Source organism: Topomyia yanbarensis, chromosome 2 (assembly GCF_030247195.1).
Source record: "Topomyia yanbarensis strain Yona2022 chromosome 2, ASM3024719v1, whole genome shotgun sequence".
Classification (NCBI taxonomy): domain Eukaryota; kingdom Metazoa; phylum Arthropoda; class Insecta; order Diptera; family Culicidae; genus Topomyia; species Topomyia yanbarensis.
The window spans coordinates 343692746-343716101 of NC_080671.1; the positions used below are offsets into that span (position 1 = coordinate 343692746).

At 40.8% G+C, this 23356-nt stretch overlaps 1 protein-coding gene across 3 annotated transcripts in view; it reads right to left on the minus strand.

The window, feature by feature from the left end:
- Window positions 1–209: 209 nt before the first annotated feature.
- LOC131684132 (calcium uptake protein 3, mitochondrial) overlaps window positions 210–23356 on the minus strand; it is a 266088-nt gene continuing 242941 nt past the window's right edge. For all 3 annotated transcript variants that reach the window (XM_058966712.1, XM_058966711.1, XM_058966710.1), the window contains 5 exons: window positions 12077–12154; window positions 11776–12012; window positions 11539–11707; window positions 11325–11482; window positions 210–868 (listed from right to left, as the gene is read on the minus strand). In XM_058966712.1, the coding sequence (XP_058822695.1) occupies window positions 797–868; window positions 11325–11482; window positions 11539–11707; window positions 11776–12012; window positions 12077–12154 (714 nt within the window). In that variant the 3' untranslated portion in view covers window positions 210–796. The remainder of the gene's footprint in view (window positions 869–11324; window positions 11483–11538; window positions 11708–11775; window positions 12013–12076; window positions 12155–23356) is intronic.

Genomic DNA, 23356 nt, shown 5'->3' on the forward strand with positions numbered 1-23356 from the left:
GAGTGGTGAAAGCAAACATGCACAGGCTCGCGAAACGCGCAGAGAAACCCAAATTCGAAAACAGTATTTTTTGGGGTTTTACTAATTTATTGAACCAGTGTAACCTGTAAGGTAAAAACCAAATAATATATATACGATAAATTTGTGCTTTTCTTAAAAATTCGGAGTATTCTTTTTTGTAACTATTCGACCAAAACATGATGACTGCCTTATATTTTTCTCTAATGTATCTTTTTATTCAACATTCCGTGTGTCTCAACTTTTCTGAGAATTTTAGCTAGATGATTAAAATGCATATTGAATAATAAGGATTTTGTTCGTTTTGCAAACTTTGGCTTTGAAAGGAGCTATTCGGCATCGTCCGACACGTAAACGATAATCAGTTTTTCACTAACGTTAAATGTTCTAGTTTCAACACAACAATTGAACTAAGCAATACTCAAACTTGAATAAGTTAGTTTTTACCATATTTAATAAATAATTTCGGTCGGTACAACCGAGTAAAGAATTATTTGCTAACTTTCGCCTGCTTTAGAAGCTGGGAAATAACACATGATCACACTCAAAGGTGAAAATAATAGAGATTACTTTATAACATAGCACAACGTTGCATAGCCAGCATTAAGCTTATAGGACATTAGAGTAGCATCATTTTAGTTTTAGACTTGAGTGCTTAAATACCCAAGAACAATACATGGTTTTTTTTTTGGTTCGGAAAAAGGACACGTGAGTAGTAAAATTTCGGCGCTTATGAAATATGCTGCTTGGATGATTCGCTAGGGCGGAGACGACTTGTTTAGGCATTCTGTCTCATTTCCTGCTTGAGACAATGTTTGAAGGCTTCCCATCCTTCGGATTTGACGTTCGACTGAAATAGGAAACAGAGAACAACAGTTAGGAATGTAATTAATTTGCAGTTGGTAGCGTTTTTGTACAATTAATTTCTACAGGTGCAAAGGGACAAGCGGAATAATTTAAATTTAGCCTGATAAATTGTCCATGCTCGAGGATTTCTAAACAAACTATTGCCAATAGGTCTATGCCAAAACATCCATTTGCTCTATTGATTTGAATGAGAAAGTTCAAATGTTTCGAATCGATGGAGGGAGTTGTAATTTAAAGTATTAGGCAGAATATTTCAGTTTTTTTCCAATTGATTCGAATCATTTGAACGGCAGTGTAAAAACAGAAGGAAAATTTACTCACCTTTAACTTCAGTGAACACAGAACACATAACAGAAGCAAACTAAAGCCACATAAAACAAACTAATAATGAGAACGGGCCAATCTATAAGATACTAAAAAGCTGAATTATGGTTTAGGTCTTGAACAAACAGGTGGTATTGTGATTTTATTTTCATGTAGATATATATTTTCTATTAGTCACAGAAAGTGTATTATTTAAGTACTTTATCAATACTATTAGAAACGAGAAATAAATATGTACAAATAACATTTAAGATTTGCTGCATCTTGCGACGGTCATTTGTGGCAGAAATTGGTACGAACAATTTGCGGAAAAACTACAAGTAACAAAATTACTTACCAAGATTGTTTTTTCGCAAGAGGGGATGAAGTTAGAGTAAGAATAGAATGTTTTCAACCAGATTTTCTAAATTTTTCGCGTGATATAAAAACATACTAAGAATGCGCCCATTCACAATCCGACGGATAAGATTCTATTCCTTTTCGATTAGATTTTATTATCTTTTTAATAATAGATCATGCAATTGTAGCTACATAAATGAAATACCCTGTTGCAGTGAAGATAACAAACAGTGGATGACGAATTTTGAAAACTGTTCATGTATGTATGTCACACTCAGTTCATTTTTCGGTTCCCTTTTTACTCAAATCTAGATCGAAAACGGATCTCGGAAACGATCAACCGGATGATGCGAACAAAGATCGAAATAAATTCCAGTTTTACACTAACACAACCTATCAGGTAATAACCGAAACTCGATTAAATAGCTTATTCTCGCTGAATAGTAAATTGGAATTAACCCCTTAATTTATGCATAGTTGCATACAATCTAACTAAAGTAAAGTCATTTTCGTATTTCGGATTCTTCTCGTATGTAGCTAACAACTCACTGGGCCGCTAGCTATTTTTCGTGAAATGAATGAACTAGTATGATGAGAGTGTTATAAAGAACGTTCAGTGCTTAGCGAGTAGTGACACTATTGTATACGCTATTACGCAAGTACCAGCAGCGTAGGATCTACTATCGATATCAGCAAAATATTCAGCGTTATCTCAAGTCGCATCCTAAAAGTTTCTGGAAATATGTGAACGAGCAGCGCAAGGAATCAGGCCTGCCGTCGTCTATGACTTTCAATGAGAACACAGCTACAACATCTTGAGACATATGTGCACCTTTTTCGGAAAAATTCGCGAATGTATTCACAGATTAGGCACTAACTATTGAGCAAATCGAACTCGCTGTTAGCAGAGCTCCACTTGTGGGTCACACTCTGGGTGCTATCGCTATACTGAAAAGGCACATCGAAGTTTTGGTTGCTCCGCTTCTTCAGATCTTTAGAGCATCTATTACTAGAGGTATTTTTCCATCTTGCTGGAAATCAGCGAACATGTTCCCAGTTCATAAAAAGAACAATAAGCGAGACGTCAATAATTACCGTGGGATAACTTCATTGAGTGCTGTCTCGAAGTTGTTCAAGCTGGTGATTATGGAACCTCTTCAGGCTCACTGTAAGCCGTACCTAAGTGACGATCAAGGTAGCGGTTGTCATAGGAGATTGCCAGGGCCCTATATTCACTTTTACGTCAGGAATACCTCAAGGAAGCCACTTGGGACCGTTGATGTTTCTGATATACTTCAATGATGTACATCTAATTCTGAAGACTCCCCGATTGTCCTTCGCGGATGATTTCATGATTTTTCGCATCCAACAGCAGCTTTAAGCCTTTGCTGACTGGTGTACCGCATGTATGTAAACCCGAAGAAGTGCTCGGTAATATCATTTTCACGGAAAAAGGATTCGATCTATTTTAAGTACCGTCTTCTAGAAACAGAAATCGAACGCGTCTGTCACGTGAAGGACCTGGGAGTAATTCTGGATTCTCAACTTACGTTCAAACAACACGTCTCCTATGTAGTCGGTAAAGCGTCTCGAGCGCTAGGATGCATTTTCAGAAAAGCCAAAAATTTTACAGACGTTTATTGTCTCAAATCTCTGAACTGCGCTTTATCCCGATCAATCCTAGAATATTGCCCTGAAGTGTGGAGCGCAAACTACAATAACGGCGTTGAGAGAATTGCAAGCGTACAGTGTCGCTTTTTACGTTTCGCGCTCCGTAGATTGCCGTGCCGATTACCTAGCTATGAAAACCGGTGTCAGCTGATTCAACTGGAACCCCTTTATGTTCGAAGGAATACAGCAAGAGCTTTTTCATCGCCGACGCTTTGCAAGGTCATATAGATGCCCCAGCTATATTAGAACAAATCAATATAAACGTCGCACCACGAACATTACGCAACAACATTATGCTTCGATTGCCGTTCAGACGCACTAATTATAGTATGCATGGAGCCATCACTGGTCTACAAAGGATTTTCAACCAGATTGCTTCAGCTTTCGATTTCAACGTGTCTAGACAAACTCTGCGTCAGCGATTTTCTAGACTTTTTAATCGATCTTTTAACCACATTTGACTTTTTTACCGTTTTTGTGAATTATTGTATGACCACTATTTTGGTATATGACTTGAATGTAAGTAATAAGTTTATTATTAATACCAACACCATTGGGGCTGTGCTATGCCTGTTAGTGTATACGACCAATAAAGAAAGAAACGTTATAAATTCCACTCGATTTGTGATAGATACTCGTGCGATGGGTGGATAATGTCTGGGACATAACCGGTGCTTCGTGACTGCATTGGCTGGCAATTGAAACCTAATAGTTGCCCTTACACCATCAATACTATTGTCAATTATTTATAGCGTAATGCATAAAACTGATTGATAAAATGATTCATTTACTTGGTTTGCTGAGGTTATGAACAGCAAACCGGTCTGTATTGTATCCACTAAAACAATTTGGTTACCGAACTCCTCGCGAAACACTAAGGCCAATTTTTTCACTGGACGAAAATCGATTTTCGCTGAAAACCAGTTTTCATGTTGCTGGTGACCAATTAGTCGAACCGGTTTTCATCCAAGTGAAGAAATTGACCGTAAATATTGGGATTTGATCAACATAATATAGCCCATCTTACAAACATTATTGTTCTGTATTACGGCGAATGTAGTTCGATCGTATCTAACACCCGTTTGATTTTGCTGTCGTTATTGAGAATGCAAATCACATTCGTTTGAAAAATCGATCTGTCATAATGCAGAATAATACTTAGTAACAAGAATAAAAAAATTCATGCACAGCTTCAAATGGCCGACAAAAATTTGGTTTGCCTTCTCATCCCATCGTCTAACCACGCATCTGCGGGATTCTCATTCGACGAGCAAAAGTCAAGTAAAGCACCAAAATACATGCGGGCCTTACATATCTTCCCAATATTGCATTAGGTCTCTTAGGTGTTCCGTATTGACAGATCTGCCTGAAATACACTGGGAAATTTCGGTTTTCAACGTTACTTCTGAAAAGACTTTGTTAGTGGTGAAAAAAGTGGGAGCACTGCCGAACCGCTCGGATATGTCTGTTCGTTCGATATTTTCCAAAGTTTCCCTATAGTATATAATGTGTTTTATGGATAAGGGACCATTCATAAATTACGTAACGCAACATTTGCTCAAAATTGACCTCCCCTCCACCATGTAACAAATTATCACAAATTTCTTCATCCCCGTCCCTCCCCTATTAACTAACAAATTCCTTGAAAAAAAAATTTCTTCGGTGAAAACATATTACGTAACGATCTAGCTAACTCCCCCTCCCCCTATGTCACAATATGTAACAACCCCCTCCCCCCTAAAAGCGTTACGTAATTTATGAATGGTCCCTAATCGAAGTCAATCCTTCACATAGTTATTTCTTCTGTACAGTTAAGTGTTAATAGGTGTGAATATCGTGAGAATAGAGAGATTGTACGTAGTGATTTTTTCATCACATTCTGATAACTTTGCAATGCGCGTGAATCTAGCCGCCAAAAATACACCCGCTCGTTCCCGTGGTCGATGCAAAGATTTTACTGATGATGCCCAGAAAAGTTTAGCCGGAAATGAACTGGGATTCTGGCTGGTTTCAGTCCGCATTCCGGCTCCAGTGACCCAACCGATTCTAACTAGAATCGGTTGTGTCGCTGGAGCCGGAATACGAACTGGAACCAGCCAGAAATCCGGTTCATTTCCAACTGAGCTTAACTGGATGGAAGAGAATTCTTGCACCCCAATTAATTGAGAGCAGGTGAAATTGTTTTATGTTATTTTTTCAATGTTTATATTGTTTATCCAAATAATTTTCTTACTGTAAATACGGACTAAACAAGGTAAGTGACATTCATTTTGCACTGAAATGTTGTTGAATAAGCTCCTCATAAATAACCTGTCCTACTAACCCAAACTCCTATTCCTGAAACATCAATGAAAGTAAAGGGCGAACACGAAATTATTGCGACATATTCAACAGGGCATAATTTTTTTACCATTGGGTAAAAATCAACCAAATTTTGCATACTTTCTCGTTGATGTGTATTGTGTACATGCTGTCAAACTCGAAGTCGTGTTTTTCGATTCAACGAAAATGGAGGTGAACCAACGCGAGTCGAGAGAACAAATTCTTTCCAAACACCTGGAATTTCCTGACCTGTCGCACCGGCAGTTTGGAAAAATGTTGAACATTCACCATTCAACCGTCTCCAGAGTGTTGAAGCGGTTCCAGGAGCGGTTGACGTTGGACCACGACAGAAAACCGGGACCGAAGAACAAAAAGACGGAGGGAAAGGTGAAGCGGATGATTAAAACAAATCCCAACGTTTCAAGCCGTGATTTGGCTAAAAAGATCGGCATGTCGCAGAGCTACGTCCAGAATGCAAAGAAGAGAGCTGGACTACATACATACAAGGTACAGAACTTCCCAAACCGCGATGAGCGGCAACAATCGACGGCTAAAACTCGGGAACGGAAGCTCTACGAGAAGATGCTGACCAAATATGGCTGCTGTGTGATGGACGACGAAACGTATATAAAAGCCGATTTTAAGCAAATTTCGGGGTTGGAGTTTTTCACCGGCAAGAGCAAGTTCTATATGGACGACAAATTTAAGAAGAAGAAAATGTCGAAGTTCGCCTCCAAATATCTCATTTTGCAGGCCATCTGCTCTTGCGGACTGAAGAGTGAGCCTTTCGTGACAAAGGGCACAGTAAATGGCGAGATCTACAAATCTGAGTGCCTCGAGAAGCGCCTTTTGCCGTTCTTGCAGCAGCACGACGAAGCTCCGCTATTTTGGCCAGATTTGGCATCATGCCACTATTCTAAAAGTGTCCTGGAGTGGTATGAGGCCAATTCTGTCCATTTTGTTCCAAAGGACATGAATCCGCCAAAACTGTCCGGAGCTGCGCCCGGTGGAGCAGTACTGGGCAATGATGAAGCTGGACCTTCGAAAGAGCAAGAAGACAGTCAAAGACGAGAAGGACATGTTAAGAAAATGGAAAAAACTGAGAAACTGGTACCGGATGACACTGTAAAGACTTTGATGGAGGGCATCAAGCGAAAATGCGTTCAATTTTACACTCAAGGCTCCATCGATTAACTTTTCTTTTGATTTTTGAAGTAAATATATGTATAAAACTACCCTAAAATTTTGGTTTGATTTTAAACATTATAAGAAAATTGGCATGACATTTTCGGTGTCGCAATAATTTCATGTTCGCCCCACAGAGAACAGACATCCATGATCGAACAAAAATATTTAAAAAACGTGTGTAAACATTTGAATTAATATACGAAAAACACTAGCGCCGCCACACCAACCTATCCCAACTATCCGTCAAATCGATTCCGGAACCGGTTCGAAATCCTGGATGGATTCAGCATGGAATCTAGCTCAAAGAAAACAACCGATACCGATTCTATCGGTTGACACATTTGAGCTGGAATTCATGCTGGAAGTCCGAATCGGTTCCGGACTAGTTTGACTGGGTAGAGAAATAACCGCTGTCAATTCTGTCGCACTCAGCCACAAAAAAACATGACGACAGTAGCACACCTGGTTTAGATATCCAAACTACCTTCGAAGCCGTTAGAGATTTTACACAAGTTGAATGCTGAAGTTGGACGTCTGTTCTCTGTGTTCGCCCTTTAGTATGGGTTCCCTGCACTTTCGCAAGTAGATGTTGAACTAATGTTCCTTCCCTTCCTCGACGATTGTAAGGACGTGGCCAGGTGTACACTGTGATGCTTTTCCACTATGAAGAAAAAGCGTTAATCCCAAATGTTTCTCTTGCGACGCGGTATGGCGGATATCTTGTTAAATATTAGCTGATCATTGTACAGGCTGGTAGAAGGCGGGTAACGTGATTACAGACCTCTCTTATGGTCCTTAGCCTCTGCCCTGCAACTCCTATCCCTACCTCCTCGTGGAGCCGGCTGGGGTATAAGCAACCTTAGGGAAGATCGGGTAACCAACCCCGATGGGTAGTTTGGGCATACGCTGACAGGGAAGGGGGGTTTGCAAATCTGCAAACCTGAACGAGCGTCTGTTCTCCAGACTAGGAGCGGCCCACAGCAGCGTCTGTTCCTCATGTTAGAGGCGGCTGATCATCGCCCGAGTGCGCGACTAAGCAAAACTGTGCACAAACAGCGTCTGTTCTGGTATCCAGCGGCTGAACATGAAATGCTCTCCCCGGAGCTATATTCAAGATGGCAGCCCCATCACGGTGTAATAACCTTAGGCCAACCACCTATAGTTCCCGAAATTTCAAAAACCGTTCTAGAAATCGAAAAAGAAAGATTTCAAACTGATTTAACGGCAACGACCTTTAGCATGAAACAACGGACACGAATTGGAACTTGGAATGTATTAACCCTAGCCCAGCATGGTAAATTGGCACAACTTGCCAATGAGGCATGCCGCATGAAGCTTGAGATCCTAGGGCTGAGCGAAGTCCGTTGGCCGAACTTTGGAGAACACAGATTGCTGTCGGGTCAAATTCTGCTATACGCTGGTCTACGAGGTGAACATGCTCCTCGTCACCGTGGAGTTGGCTTCCTACTCAGCGCGCACGCCTACACTGCGCTAATGAAGTGGGAGCCTATTAATGAGAGAATAATCGTTGCCAGATTCAGAACACGGGTTCGAAACCTTACCATGATCCAATGTTACGCGCCAACTGATGTTATCGAAATGCAAGAAAATGAGAACTTTTACAGTCAACTGAATGCTGTCGTGGATAAAATTCTGAAAGGTGATATCAAGATCTACATGGGCGACTTCAACGCGAAGGTGGGCTCCGATAACTCGGACTATGAGCACGTCATGGGAAGTCATGGCCTCGGAGAAATGAGCGAAAACGGAGAGCAGCTTGCAGAGTTTTGTGGCAACAATGACATGGTGATCGGGGGATCGCTCTTCCTCCATCGGCCAGTACACAAAGTGATATGGGTTTCCCGTGATAGCTTCACGTAGAGTCAAATCGACCACATCAGCCGAAAATGGAGAAGGAGCCTCCTTGATGTTCGTAACAAGCGTAGCGCCGATATAGCGTCCGACCACCATCTCCTAATCGGCGAGATCCGGCTGCGTATTGCAAGGATTCAGCGACAGGTGGAGAAGATCGGGCGTCAGTTTAACACACGTCGTCTGGAAGATGCTGCGGTAAGAAGGTCCTTCGTCGAGGAGCTGGAGAACCATACTGCAGATATTCCGGAAGGTGGAAGCGTAGAAGATCAATGGACCGCCATCAAGACCGCCTTCATCGCCACCGGCCAGAATAATCTGGGTGAGCTACGTACCCAGAGAAAACAGTGGATCACAGATGACTCCTGGAAGAAGATAGAGGAACGAAGGGACGCCAAAGCCGCGATTGAGCGAGCCATTTGCTCTTCAGTTGTGAAAAGCAACGGAGCAAAGTTGGCGAAATCGTTAAATGTGGTCAAATCAACTGTCATAAACGTTATAAAACTGTTCGGAAAACGGCTTTCGGCGGCCAAAAAGACTGGATTGGGGGAAATCTAAAGCCGGAGACCTCAAATAGGCCGAAAAGTGCGGCCAGTTGTTTCAAGTGGAACCCCGACCTCTCCGTCGGTGATGTCGCAAACTGAGAGTGTCGTCTACAACCGTGAATCAAGCTAACAAAAGAGCTGTACTGTCGAGTTACAAGAAAGTGAAAGAAGTGGTAGATATTTTCACACATTAAGCTCGCAAAGAAATGTCTCGCGTGGCAGGCCATCTGTTCCTGGGGCTTGAAGAGTGGCATTTACATCGCAACTGTTAAACATCAAGCACAAGTGTCTGGAAAAACGTCTGTTGCATTTCTTCAAGCAACACAATTGTTTCGTGCTGTTTTGGTCAAATTTGGTATCTTGCCATTACCGAAAAACAACGTCCAGGTAACCAAGGACAGGAATCCCCCCGACATGCCAAAGCTCCGCTCAATACAAAAATATTGGGTTATCTTCAGACGAAACCTCAGGAAGACGCGAATGAATGTTGTCAGCGAGCTGCAGTTCAGGGCAAACTTGCGTTCTAGAGCCAATGGAAGTTGTTTCGAAAATAATTTGTGATGTTTCCATGCAATATGTACCAATCGTACGAGCTTGAACCTAATAAGGGGGATTTTCCAGATACTGATTATTATTTGTGCTAATCGCCTAATATTTCTTTTGGCCTTCTGTACCGTTCCCTTGAAATGCTCTCTAAGATCACAACGAATCGGAATGAATCATATCCAATGTGTTAGCCTGACAGAGACACGACTTTAAAAAAATACCAACCCGACTTGTTGAACTTACGGAATGGCAGCAAACAACATTGTATAATTAAGTGCGAGCATTCATAAACACATTGATCATCAATCTCTTCATTTCAAGACCTACAATGTAATATCCTGAAAGTAAATGCAGATCATGATAAGGCACTAGAGCATCATTATGCATTTTACATGGTAACAGATTACCCAACTTTGTTAGCTGCTAGTCGTGGGTCTAAGCAGTAGATCTTTACTCCTCTCCCGATTATGGTGTATGTAGCACCATAATTTTAAACAGCTCAAACTTTTAAATTTACAATACTTGTTTACAAAAACAAGTCAGTTTGAAAACTACAGCTATTACCTTTCAGTTGAGCACTAACAATTGTTAGTATTATCAGTAGAACTGAAGTTATTGCAATTGAATTCCGTTGGATTCCGTTAAAGCACTATGAACTGACACACAAGATAATGACAACAGCAAGTAGCAACTTGCCATTGGTCGTCGCTACGATCAGCTAGCAATCACTGTACGGGCCTTGCGTGCAAACTTGGATACAACGGTGATTCAGGCATGCGAACCTGTATGCGATGATGATTTTCAACGTATTTTTATTTAAATGTGTATACAGATATTTCGGGAAAGTTTGTTCTAGTTTATATATCTGTCTCGGTGTTTAAAGGTGAAAAATAAAATTTTGATGTAACTTTGTTGTCTTGCAATATTATTGAAACTGATTAAGTCTATCACTTTAGACTATTTTTTCCATGCAATTGGAGTATTGCAAATCTTCTAGAAGCATTATATTGAACATTGAAATGCTTATATTGAGCTGCTTGTAGCATTGCGAAGAAGCAGATATTTCGATCAAAACAAATTTGACGCCAATAGTTGTAAGGAAAAATAGTTTTGAAACGCTATATACAGTAGAAAAAAATTGGTCAAGAAAGTTCAAAATTTGCAATGTGACAACTGCATGATACATCGTTAAAAATACATCGCAATCGAAAAATATGTGGTTTACTATTTCTAATCAAATTTACTAGCTATTCAATTGTATCAATTAATAGCTACCAAAAACGAATGCGCTAGTACCAAAATGAATGAGATTCTGTATCATATTCGCTATCGCTGATGAAAGCATCCACTCAATAGTGTCAAGTGTCTAACTTCACCCCACTTTTGCCAATTAGATTAAACTACATAACTTAAACTTAACCTAAATAGGTATCGATTTTGCCCGCACTATCGATAGTCCCTCTCCGGATTGTATCCGTGGTCCGGGTGATTATAGAAATAAATCAAATACCGTCTCAGCCGGCGACAGGCACGTGAACGCATCTTCAGCAATTGGCGAAAATTGTTGGCATGCGGCGTGCCCTTGTCAATGTCCTCCAAGTAGTCTTCGACCACGTGCTGGTAGTGACTTACTTTGAATCCCCGGTGCAGCCGGTCCTTCATAATAGCAATGAACTCCTTGTACGATAGTAGCCCGTCGCCATCCTCATCGAAGATGGCAAACACGGTGTCTATCAGATGCGAGTTCAGCTCCGATCCGGTGCAGATTTTGACGGCTCGGCAGAATTCATCTGAAATTGTTAGCCTATCATAATCGATGAAATGGATTAGAAAAGGGGAAGCGAACCTTTCGAAATCGGCTGATCGGCTAGAGTATACATTCGCATGGCAATCGAGAAATCATCGAGGTTGTTGAGAAACTGGCAAAACTGACGAAACTCATCGAAGGAGACACCCTTCTCCTTCGCTTCTCTGTCCAGCAGACGATCCAAGTAATTGTCATACTCGTCAGTGTCCTACGGTATAAGAAAACGTGATACCGTTAGTACCTTTCAAAATCTTTAAAATAATAAGATTAAAGTACCAAATAAGTATATCTCAGTAAAATCTTCGCGAAATCAACCTCCGAAATGCGTTCATGGCCCTTGGAAAACTCACAGAACTCCAGCTCTAGCACCTCGGTCTGCAAGTTCTTCATGAAATTGTAGAACCCGTCATACTGTAGATCTTGGTTGCCTTTCTTTCCAAAAAAGTGAATCTGCAGTGTGGTGTCGACTTTGTGCTTTCTCTGCAGACCCTGTTCGTCATCTACGTAGTCGTCCTAAAAGTGGCAATGGTTGCGATTATTACATTATTAGATTATTATTATTGTTATAAAAACCTACATGTTCGTCGGGTTCCTCGCCTTCCTTACTCTCGATGCCACGCTTTCCCTTCCACGCGAAGCTGAAGATCTTCTCCATCTGATAGATGTTTTACATGAGAAGCAGAGTGAAGGAGATAAAAAGTACAAAAAGGGAAAGTTATCAACTTGACGAAACAATATGAGAATCCAGTTTGATCGTAACATATAACACATTCATTATTTACCAACAGATAACCTATACCCAATGTAATTTCGAACCCAATGCCTTCTTTAAACAGTTGTTTAATGTAATGTGATGCAACGTAGAAATACAAAAATATGAACGAAACATTTCCGCGGTAAGTGCGTCGAGCGCTAATGTCATACCTGCACCTGTGATGTATGAACTTGATTTGATCAAATAGTTGTACCGAAATGAACTTTTCAAGAGATGTGCGGAATGGCTCACCATTGAATATATTATTTGTGTTATTTATGCCACTACAGTGTCCATTTATGCCGGTGAATATGCGGTAAAGTATTGTAGGGTAGGTAAATTCATCTGTCGAAAAATTGCGGATGCAACATGCAACCTATTATAGCGCTACGATGAATTATTAGTAATTTTTTGAATAGGTTCTTTTTATTTCACTATTTATTTAGTATATTATATATCGTGAATTTTGTGTGCTCAAGTTATTGGTTGCGAATTATTTTTACCAGCAGAATACGTAGTTTGTTATACTGACGTTTCTTTGTTGAAGGACCGAGCCGGTGCTGGTATTTATTGTCGTGAAATGAGATTAAACCTATCTCATTCGTTTGGTAGATACTCTACCGTATTCCAAGATGAAATCTTCGCGATTCTGTGTAGTGTAAATCGGCCCTTCAACAACCTTTTTTTCTGGTTCAGTGTATTTTCACCGATTAGTTGTTTGTGTTGATCGTTCCAGTTGTTTTTTTTTATTATTTTACGTGATTTGTGCCGTTTAATCGCCGTTTATCGCATCAGTCGGTTCAAAATTTTATTTTTGCCCTTGATATTGTGAAGTTTAAAGTGTTTCCTATTTGTTTTGTGTCGTGAAAAATCCAGTGGATATTCTAGATTGTTTACATTACCGGACCTGTTTAATTACCCGTAAAAAATTCACGCACTCGCTTCGCCATCTGCACGCAGGTAGCGGAAAGTCTTTCCCATTTTAAAACTTGGCGCACAGTGAGACGAAAACGATAGGCTAGACCTAGGGCGGGTAGAAAATCGGCACGCATCACGGCAAGCGCATACAATCACTGCGCAAAAACCGTCAAATCGGACGGGGACTTTATCGAATGCATGGGATTTTGCAAAAATGTGGTGCATATGGAGTGTGGAAAACAACTCAACAAGTTGAAAACCCAAATTTATTATGGATGTGCAATGAATGTGTCAAGCTGATGAAGTTTGCTCGCTTTCGCGACAGCGTTTCTTCGCTTAGATGTTTTATCGCTGCTATCGCTGGGAAAACGGATGACGTCTGTGCTGAACTGAAGGCCGTGTTCTATTCTATTCTATTCTAACCCTTACACAGCCAGTATTGAAAAGAATACTGGAAAATACTGCAGATATTCTTTAGTGTTTTTCTTGTCAACATTAGTATTTGAAGCATGTTTTGTGTAATATGTCGCAAATATTAAAACGGCCAGGTCTACTGTGCAGAGTTTGGTTTAAAGATGTTTCAAAATTATACGGTAATTAGATTATTTATTTAATGAATAATCTAACTAACGAATCATTTTGAATCCTGAAGGAGGAAGAAACGAGGACAACCGTACCGACCGTTTCAGTGTAAAAGGGATATGATAAATCGTAGGGAGGCTAGGCTGAGTAGGCTAAGAAGGTTAATGTCACTCCTTCGTAGGCTAAGAAGGTTAATGTCACTCCTTTGGTCCTTTGGGATGCGACAGAGGTATTTTCACCTTGTCTTGGTTAATGAGCCTAGGTTATAGCGCTTTTACTCGCTCTCTGTGCTGAACTGAAGGCCGTGTTATCAAAAAATAACCAGCAAATTTCGCACCTCGCCAGAAAGGTTTCAACAGCCGCTCCAGTTCGGCGAAATTCCGGGACCTCTCGACCAGCTCAGAAACGCCGTCGCTAGGATGGTCCTGATCCGAGCAGTATTCTTGTCGGTGGTCGAAAGCTAGTCGATAATAGTAACATTCTCACGGTTCCACCTCCCACACCCTTGCTCTAGTTGTATCTTTTCCGCTTTGATCTCAGCGTTAGCAAGGAGACTGTCGAAAAAATGTCCAAAGAAGGACTAAATTGCAACAAGGAGATAATGGTTATTCGCTTGTAAAAAAGGCATAGACGTCAGTACTTTGAATTTCATATCTTTCAACGTTGGAGTTCACTCAAAGTACCGTGATGCAGCTCTTAACCCTGACACATGGCCGCAAGGCATATTGTTCAGGGAATTTGAGGATAGCCGTACCCAGAACGTTTGGTCCCGCCGACTGATTTACCTCCGCCTCCAGAAGGAGCATGCACTCCGCTAATGCAACCCGGCCCATCAACGACCTCTGCAGAGGACTCCGCAACGATTGGCAATGCACCTATACCAAGCTATACCGCCAGTGTGAAAGAGTGTCAATGCTGATAGAATACTGGGACGCCCTCGATCCCTCGCTACAGTCGAGCCCTTGCCGCCAGCGTTCAGCAGTCGTCCCGGTCCTGTATGTGTGGGTGAAGAAAGGGTCTTCCAAGCCGCCTTTCTCGGCAAGTATTAAACAAATTGTAACAATACAACGGTTGAACGGATTGACGCTTCCAGGTCATTATTCGACTCTCGTCGTAAGCTGCTACCATCCCGTTCCTGCTCTCCGCATCGCGCCATCGGTGTTCAACGCATACTGGGATGCACCGCAGTTGGCACTATGGAAGCCCTCGATCCTTCCGCAACAGTCGAGCAATTGCAGCCAGCGATCATCAGTCTTCCCGGTCCTGTGTGTGGGATGGATGAAAGGTTCTTCCAACCCGCCTCAAATGGCAATTATACATCTTGTTTGCGACTGTCCTACTTTGTACCCGTTCTATCGACGTTCCTCTCGACAGTGAATTTGTTTGCTGCGAGGTGATCAGCGGTTGGAGTACGTTGTGTGCGTGTGTTCGAGAGACGACATGATGGCAAACGCACACGGTGACTGGAGGACCGTTATCTGTTTATCGGAAAAGACCACAAGGATGTAACCGAGTTGCAGTGCAGTGCAGAAATCGAGAGCTGATGACCTTTTGGCAGTGGGAGTCGTTGGAGAGAAGATTCCGGAGCGACGTCGGCTGATTTGCCGGTATCCTCTCTGCACTGCACTGCAACCCGTACGTAGCTTCACGGTAATTCTCCCCCCCCCCCCCTTGCCCAGCATTTTTTTTAAATATTAAAAAACGATGTTAGTTATTCCCCTTTAAAAAAGCTACATAGCATGACATGACCCCCTACCCCCTGTCGTCACACATCATCACAAAATATAAAACTCCCCCATCTAATGCTACGTCATTTATGGATGATCCCTAAGTGTAATCCAATAGCATTTAGGTTTAGGCACGAGGTTTACTACCAGAATGTTGGTGGCTTAAATTCACCAATGGACAGCTATTTACTCGTGACCACGGGCTGCTGTTATGACATCATTGCCTTAACCGAAACATGGCTCGACAACCGTACTCTGTCTCGCCAGGTGTTTGGTTCAACATACGATGTCTGCCGCTGTGACCGCAACGCCCTCAACAGCCACAAGACATCAGGTGGTGGTGTACTGATCCCCGTTCGTCATAGTATAAGAGCCCGAGTGATCAACGATGAGCGGTGGGCGAGCTCCGAGCAAGTGTGGATATCAGTGAAACTTGCCGATCGCAATCTGTTCCTGGGTGTTGTGTATTTTCCACAGATTTCGTGATTACAGTCTGATCGATGTACATCTTTCCTTCGTTTTTTTTCATCACCTCGATCAATTCAACTTATCTGGCATGACGTGGTTTCAGGCAAGTAATCGATTTCTACGATTGGATATCGAACAATCTGCGCTTATCAACAATGCCAGTTATATCTTTGACAACTACAGCAGCGCAACTCTTCGGCAAATTAATAATATCATCAACGAGAATGGACGTTCATTGGACCTCTGCTTTGCAAGTGACCAGGACTACGCTCCGTACTGCTGCACTGCTCCAACCCCTTTAGCCCAGCATGTACGTCAGCACCCCCGCTACATCCTGGACTCGCTGGTAACCTAAGAGTGAATTTTGAAAACGTCTCAAGCTCATTCGTCTCCGATTTTAAAAACGCTGACTACGACAGCATCGTTAGCACGCTGTTGGATATAATCTGGGAAGAAAATCCTAACAATGACGACGCGAACGATGCAGCAATGAAGTTTTCTAATATTCTTAACTACCTAATCGACCGTCATGTGCCAAAACGAACAATTAGTACCAATCAACATCCCCCTGGTAATCCACCGTCCTAAAAAAACCGTGATTGAAAACTGCCAAGCGAGCTGCATTTCTCGAAACATAAGACACTTGCATTACGAAATTATTACTTTCAACTGAACCACGAATACAAACAACAAAACAGACGAGCCTTTTTTAGACACCAGCGAAGCATCAAGCGTCAACTGGAATCTAAGCCCAAGTCGTTTTGGAAATATGTGAACGAACAGCGAAAAGAATCCGGCTTACCATCTTGTATGTCATTTAATGGAGTTGTAGGCTCCGACACTAATGAAATTTGCCAACTGTTCTTCGACAAATTTTCAAGCGTTTTTTCGACGAGAGCCTTTCATCACAATAAATCGCTGCCATCGCCAATATAACGTCTTCCCTAGGACAAACCATCAACCGACTTTGCGTCGATAATGCTGCCATTCTTGCAGCAATTTCCAAGCTGAAAGCATCTAGTTTCTCGGTCCCAGATGACGTTTCCTCCATTTTTATCAAAATGTGCATAAGCGGGCTTCTTGAACCACTTCGGCGAGTCTTCGTGCTATCACTCACTACTGGAACATTCCCTTTTTTATTTATTTATTTACACGTCTTTGATATTACATCATCATACAGACTACTCCTAGATTTACTTAAATTCCTAAATCTGTTCTTAAAAATAGATTTTGTAATGTCGAAGTCAAAGGCAAAATAAACATTATTGAATGCTCTGACACATGAGCTGAGCGGTTGGTTGTACCCGTAGGCTGTCCGGTGGAAAGGTACGAAAAGAAAGCCGTGGTTGCGCAGCGGACGACTAGGAACACTGATGTTTAGAGCTTGCAACAACATCGAGAAATTTATGTTGCCTACCAATAAATCGAATACCAGTAGTCGTTGGAAGCTGATTCGCCGAGAAAACAATGTTTGAAGGTCAATGAGTCGGCATCGGCTCTCGTAATCAGGTGAATGGTGTGGATCTCTCCATGGAAGCTGCCTTAAGGCGTAGAAAGCTTTTCTGGACCCCTTCAATTCGAAGTGACAGTGTGCATTGGAATGGAGTCCAAACTGGAGCTGCGTATTCTAATATGCTTCGTACCAAAGAACAGAAAAGTGCCTTTAATGTGTATATATCGTTGAACTGAAACGTGTAACGACGGATGAATCCCAGTACTGCATATGCCTTAGCGGTTGTCAGTGCTATATGATCATTGAAGCGCATCGTGTTGGTGAATTTTACTCCTAGGTCGCAGACGGTTTCTACACGATCCAGAATTTGGTTGTTCAGAGTGTATTCATGCTTCATCGATGAGCGACGCCGAGTGAATGAGATTGCTTTGCATTTCTTGATGTTCACCTCCATTCCATTCTCTTTACACCATCGCGATAACAAATCAATATCCAATTGTAGATCTGTACAATCTTCAGCAGAGCAGATAATTTTATACATTTTTAGATCGTCAGCATACAATACTTTGTCGCAGTTTAAATGAAGGCATAGATCATTCACAAACAGTATAAAGATGAGCGGTCCCAGTATACTTGCCTTGGGGAACTCCAGAAGTTAATTGAAATGAATCTGAGTTTGAAGTATTCAGTCTAACATGCACGAAACGATCCGACAGGTATGAATGCAGCCATCCAGTTGCCCAAGAAGGAAATCCGAGTCGTCTCAGCTTCTCAATTGCTAGATCATGTGGAACTTTGTCGAATGCTTTTAATAAATCTATGTAAATCGCATCAAATTGTCGCCGTTTATCGATCTCATGCATAACTTTGCTCACAAAACACATGAGATTAGTTGTTGTCGACCGTTGTTTCACAAAACCGTGCTGAAACTCAGAGATGATTGGTTGTGAAGCGCGATACAAGGCTTTGTGAACTATGGCTTCAAACACTTTTGCGATGCAGTTTAGGATGGAAATTCCACGTTAATTTCCTACGTTGTGAATATCACCTGTTTTAAGGATTGGAATGACGAAAGCCGTTTTCCAGGCTTCCGGAAATGTTGCCTCCGAAAGTGATAGATTGAAGATGTGCGCTATGGGAAGTGACAAAGCATTAGCACATTCCTTTATGAAAAGTGGTGGCAGACCATCGACTCCAGCGCCTTTAGAAGTATCAACTTTCGTGAGTGCGGCGTAAACTTCTTCTTGGCCGACTGTTAATGATGGGAGATTCAGGTCATAATTAACAATGCGGTTCCAGGTGCTAGATGAAAGGGTGGGCGCTTCTGAATTGAAAACACTTTTTAAGAATTCGGCAAATAGATTGGCAGAGTCTTTTGGAGAATCAGCGACCTTTACATCGTTGAAAACGGTGGATGGCATTTGATTACCTTTTCTATGACTTCTAACGAAATTCCAGAATGATGAGGGATTCGATTTGATTGTATACGGTTTCTGTAATCACTGTAACTAGCGATCTGACGTTTCTTATAAAACGTTTCGATGCGTTGAAGGTTTTCTTTTTCTGGAAAGCAGCACACATGTTTCCAGTTCATAAAAAGGAAACAAATCGAAAATTCATAATTATCGGGGAATAACGTATTTAAGTGCCGTATCAAAATGATTCGAACTGGTTGTTTTAGATCCTATTTTCTTTTACTGCAAACACTACATCGCAGGCGACCAACGCGGTTCTATGCCTAAAAGTGCCACAACGACCAACCTGCTCTCGTTCACAACATATGTACTCGATGGATTCGCTGACGGATTGCAAACCGATGCTATTTACATGGACTGCGGCCTTCGACAAAATCATCCATTATATTGCAGTAGACTCCTGCGCTGGTTTCGTGCCTACCTCGATGGAATGTAACTCCAAATCAGCAGTAAGTCTATCCGCATCATTCTTCGCTACATCCGGCATCCCACAAGGAAGCCATCTCGGTCCAGTAATATTCCTCCTCTACTTTAATGACGTCGATATAAAATTACAAGGACCCGCCTTTCTTTCGCCGACGGCATGAACATTTTCCGACGAATACGGGATAAAACCGATGCTGAGTTTCTCCAGAGTGAACTGGAGGACTTCAGTACGTGGTGTGATCTAAACAGAATGGTTTTAAACTATTCAGCGTATTGAGTATTATTCGTGTGATCTTTGTGAATCAGATTGCGGAACTTCATATTATTTGACCTGCAAATGCCCTGCAGTAATGCAATTACGTATCCGGGTTTTTGGTTCTCCATACATAAATGAAACTATGTACAGAGAGCTGAAACTCAAGGAAATGCTATTGTTCTTAACCCAGTGTTTTAAAGAGCTACAGAGTTTGCTGGGAAGTTCTGAGAAACAAACCAAGAGAGAAAATACAGCAGTATTTTTGTAGTATCGACGACCGATCTTCGGAATTTCTGACGAACAAAGGTTTATAAACTGAACTATGGCTTCCAAAAAGTCCCGGCGAAAGTTTAATAACCTAAATCGGTTTAAGCCGCATTCGAATGACAATATTTCTTCGGGAATGTGTGTGTCAATATTCCCTCGGGGGTGTTGATATATCCGCTCATCGAGAAGTGTCTCTTATTCGATTGGGAGTTAAGAATCCTTCCGTATTGTCGTTGTTCTCTGTGTCGTTATTATTCTTATCCCTATCCTTACCACTTCCCCAATCCTTCCCATCAGGATAAAAAATGAAAAGACAAATTACGGCAAGACACAAATTTCCAGTCAACATGGGGAACGTGTCATTTGAGCCAGGCACTTCTGATTCCTGATAGACATTACAGCTTGTATGTAAAGTGCATCGATTGGTGTGGTTGGATCCATTATTTCCAATAACAAATTAACTAGTTGTTTCTTCCTTTTTTATTTCGACTAATATGTAGTAAATTTTTTGTAGATTTTTTTTTACTTTTTAACGACATTCAATCAGCTAGAGATTACTGAGTAGGGAAAGTTATGAAAATTTAGAGCCAAAATATTGAAGTAAGAGCAAGGATGTGAAATATACAGATCGAAAAACTAGAAGCAGGGTCATTAGAAACAGGCTTTAAATCTTACGGACTATTCTTTTGTCTTCTGCTGGCAGGAGTCGATCTAATGCAGCATTACTACGAGGTGACAGGACACACGCCACAAAAGATATTCACTGTGAATTTTTATCTAGCTATTCCAACGCGATAACAGCAACAGTGTTTGAATAGGTAGAACAAAATCCATAGTGAATATTTTTTGTGGCGTGTGTCCTGTCGCCTCGCGTGCGTACAGTTTTATGTTGTAACGACAGTTAATTAGCAAGGGACTGGAAGGTGCGAAGTACCGTATCGGTTCCGACAGCATGGAGTACTAAGTCACTTTACGCTTGTCCGGACCAGGCTTCATTTTACTCATCTTAGCAACGAAGAGATAGAGAAATATTTTACCCGCATTTAACATGAGTTTTATTTTGGTGCTCTTTTTTGCCCAGTAACTAGGAGAGCAGAGAGAAACCACATGCTCTCATTACTGATTCCTCTTGCTTGTGACAGAGCAAACCTTTACTAGATGCTCTGCTTTAACCTCATCATAGTCTGGTGGAGCAACGGAGATAAATTGCTCAGTTGGCAGATGAGAATAAAATAGTTTTCTCATTACCCCCAAGGGAACCAAATTTAGTTCGCTTCACATCAGTGTTCGAATATTTAACTCGGCTTTCATAATAAGTATCGATGTTTTACCTTCTGGGAATAGTAAAGGGGCCGTTCATAAACCACGTAGACTCATAAGGGGGACGGGGGGGTCTGGCAAAAGTCTACGTTTGTCTACGAGGGGGGAGGAGGGGTCTTTGAAAAAGTCTACGTAGACTTTTATTTTTTGTTATTCTCGTATTACTAATTATAAATGGGATTTAAAGAGAGTTGTATTCAAAATATTGGTCTATTCAGTATTTATGCAGACACTTCAAAGCTAGTACACTATTGAGGTAACTACTCGTTAAGCGACCACTCAACCCAGAACCCACGATTTTTTTGGACAACCTCACAGTGTTGTTTCTTGCATATATTTCGATATAGTTTTGATCTAGGAATAATACAAAATGACAGTTCCAAAGACGATCGCCCAAAATTCCTCTCGACGGAAGATTTTGACTGTGAAATCATCTGAGACACCACTAGTTAGCAGACATGCATGGACCATTAAATGCATAATGGTCAAAGTTAAGCATTGTAACAGCAAAACACCCGATTTTTAACAATAAGTGGATTAATTTTATTTTTTTATTTATTGATTTCGGTGGTTAAAGCAGTAGTGTAGTTAAACTTCTACAACAAAATGTTTACTCGTGTTAATCAGTTTCTCTTGCAATCATTTACACTGATTTCAAAATCTTTAAACACCCGTTAAATTTTACGTCTATATATTGAAATTTGTTCACGAATAGTGAAATTTGTGTGCATGTTTCGTTTATTATTTTAGTCTAGATGATAGTACACATCGACAGTATTATTTAGTAAATGTTTCTTATAATTTGACAATTTTGAATGCACCAGTAAGGCTCAAAAAGTGTTTAGCAATTCTGCATTGTTCGCACACTTCGGCCAAAATTTAAGCTAGTTATAGCAATATATCTTTTTACATATATTTGAGTGACTAACCTTGAAAAGAAGTATTCCGAACGTTGAACGAAAGAAGTACACAAACGTTGGAAAGCACCTTGAATTGGTACTAATTGATTTGATCAATCATATACAAAAAACCAATGTGAAACACCTTTCTTTAATATTTAAAAAGCTTGAAATAAATCTGAACGCTAATTTTTAATTGAACATTATAATGTGCTTCTTGCTAATTACACATTTCCCGCGAATAAAAAAAATTAAAAGTCTACGTAGACGGAGGGGGGGGGGGTTGGTAAAAGTCTACTAAGGCCTACTAAGGGGGAGGGGGGGTTAAAAATTCTCAAATTTCGGTCTACGTGGTTTATGAACGGTCCCAAAGATGTTTGAATTGACAGCTTCCAGTTCAAAATCGCTGAACAACATTAAGGGGTTACAACACTGTAGAGCTCGAACAAATGGACATATTTCGGAATTTTTTCTTCACACAATAAAGGGATGAGTTGAAATGTTGTTAAAAGGAATTTATAACATATGTATTGGATCAGAAAAGTATTTTTTCCAGTAATTTCATCACAAGATGGCAATTGTGCAGCATGCGAGTTTTTTAGGTAGAGGTCCACGGCCTGAAAACTATCTCCCGTAATTTTAAACCTAGAGCCAAAAAAATAGTCTTTTTGATTCCTTATGACAGTGGCAAGCGACTTACGTAGGATTTTTTCTCGATTTTTTGCTTTTCGCGAAATGGTGCACTATTAAATGAAAAAAACGCCGAAAATACTATTAAAATCGAAACAAATTGTTAAGTTAACAAAAAATAAGCAATAAGAGATTAAAATCCTACATACGTTGCTGGAGAAATCAATTTCGAATATGCTGTGAAAATTTCAAAACAATCAAAAGCCATTTGTTCGACTTGTATTTCCGGCCAACTCAAAAAAGTGGGTTTGAGGTTTACACAGAAGACGTTGCGGATGAATTGATAATTTGAACATTTATATATCGTATTCGTCTTCCATTTTTTGGGATATAATTTTTATCATGCTAAAACACATTTTGGACTAATAAATATAAATTCGAATTTTAAAAATTCTACTGTGATGTAACCCCTTAAATGCCTATTAGACTGATAGGATGTTGAGACTATTTTCATCCTAATTATATTATAACCCTACTCATTTGAATCTTTTGTTTAAAGCAGCGTCTGCCATCTTTCTTCATCTCATTGCCGTAAATAGCAGGGTGAAAATTAGGGCACTCGAATTAAGTTTTCGTTGCGTTTAAACACCAATATTTTACCAACCGCCTTAATCCAATCTTT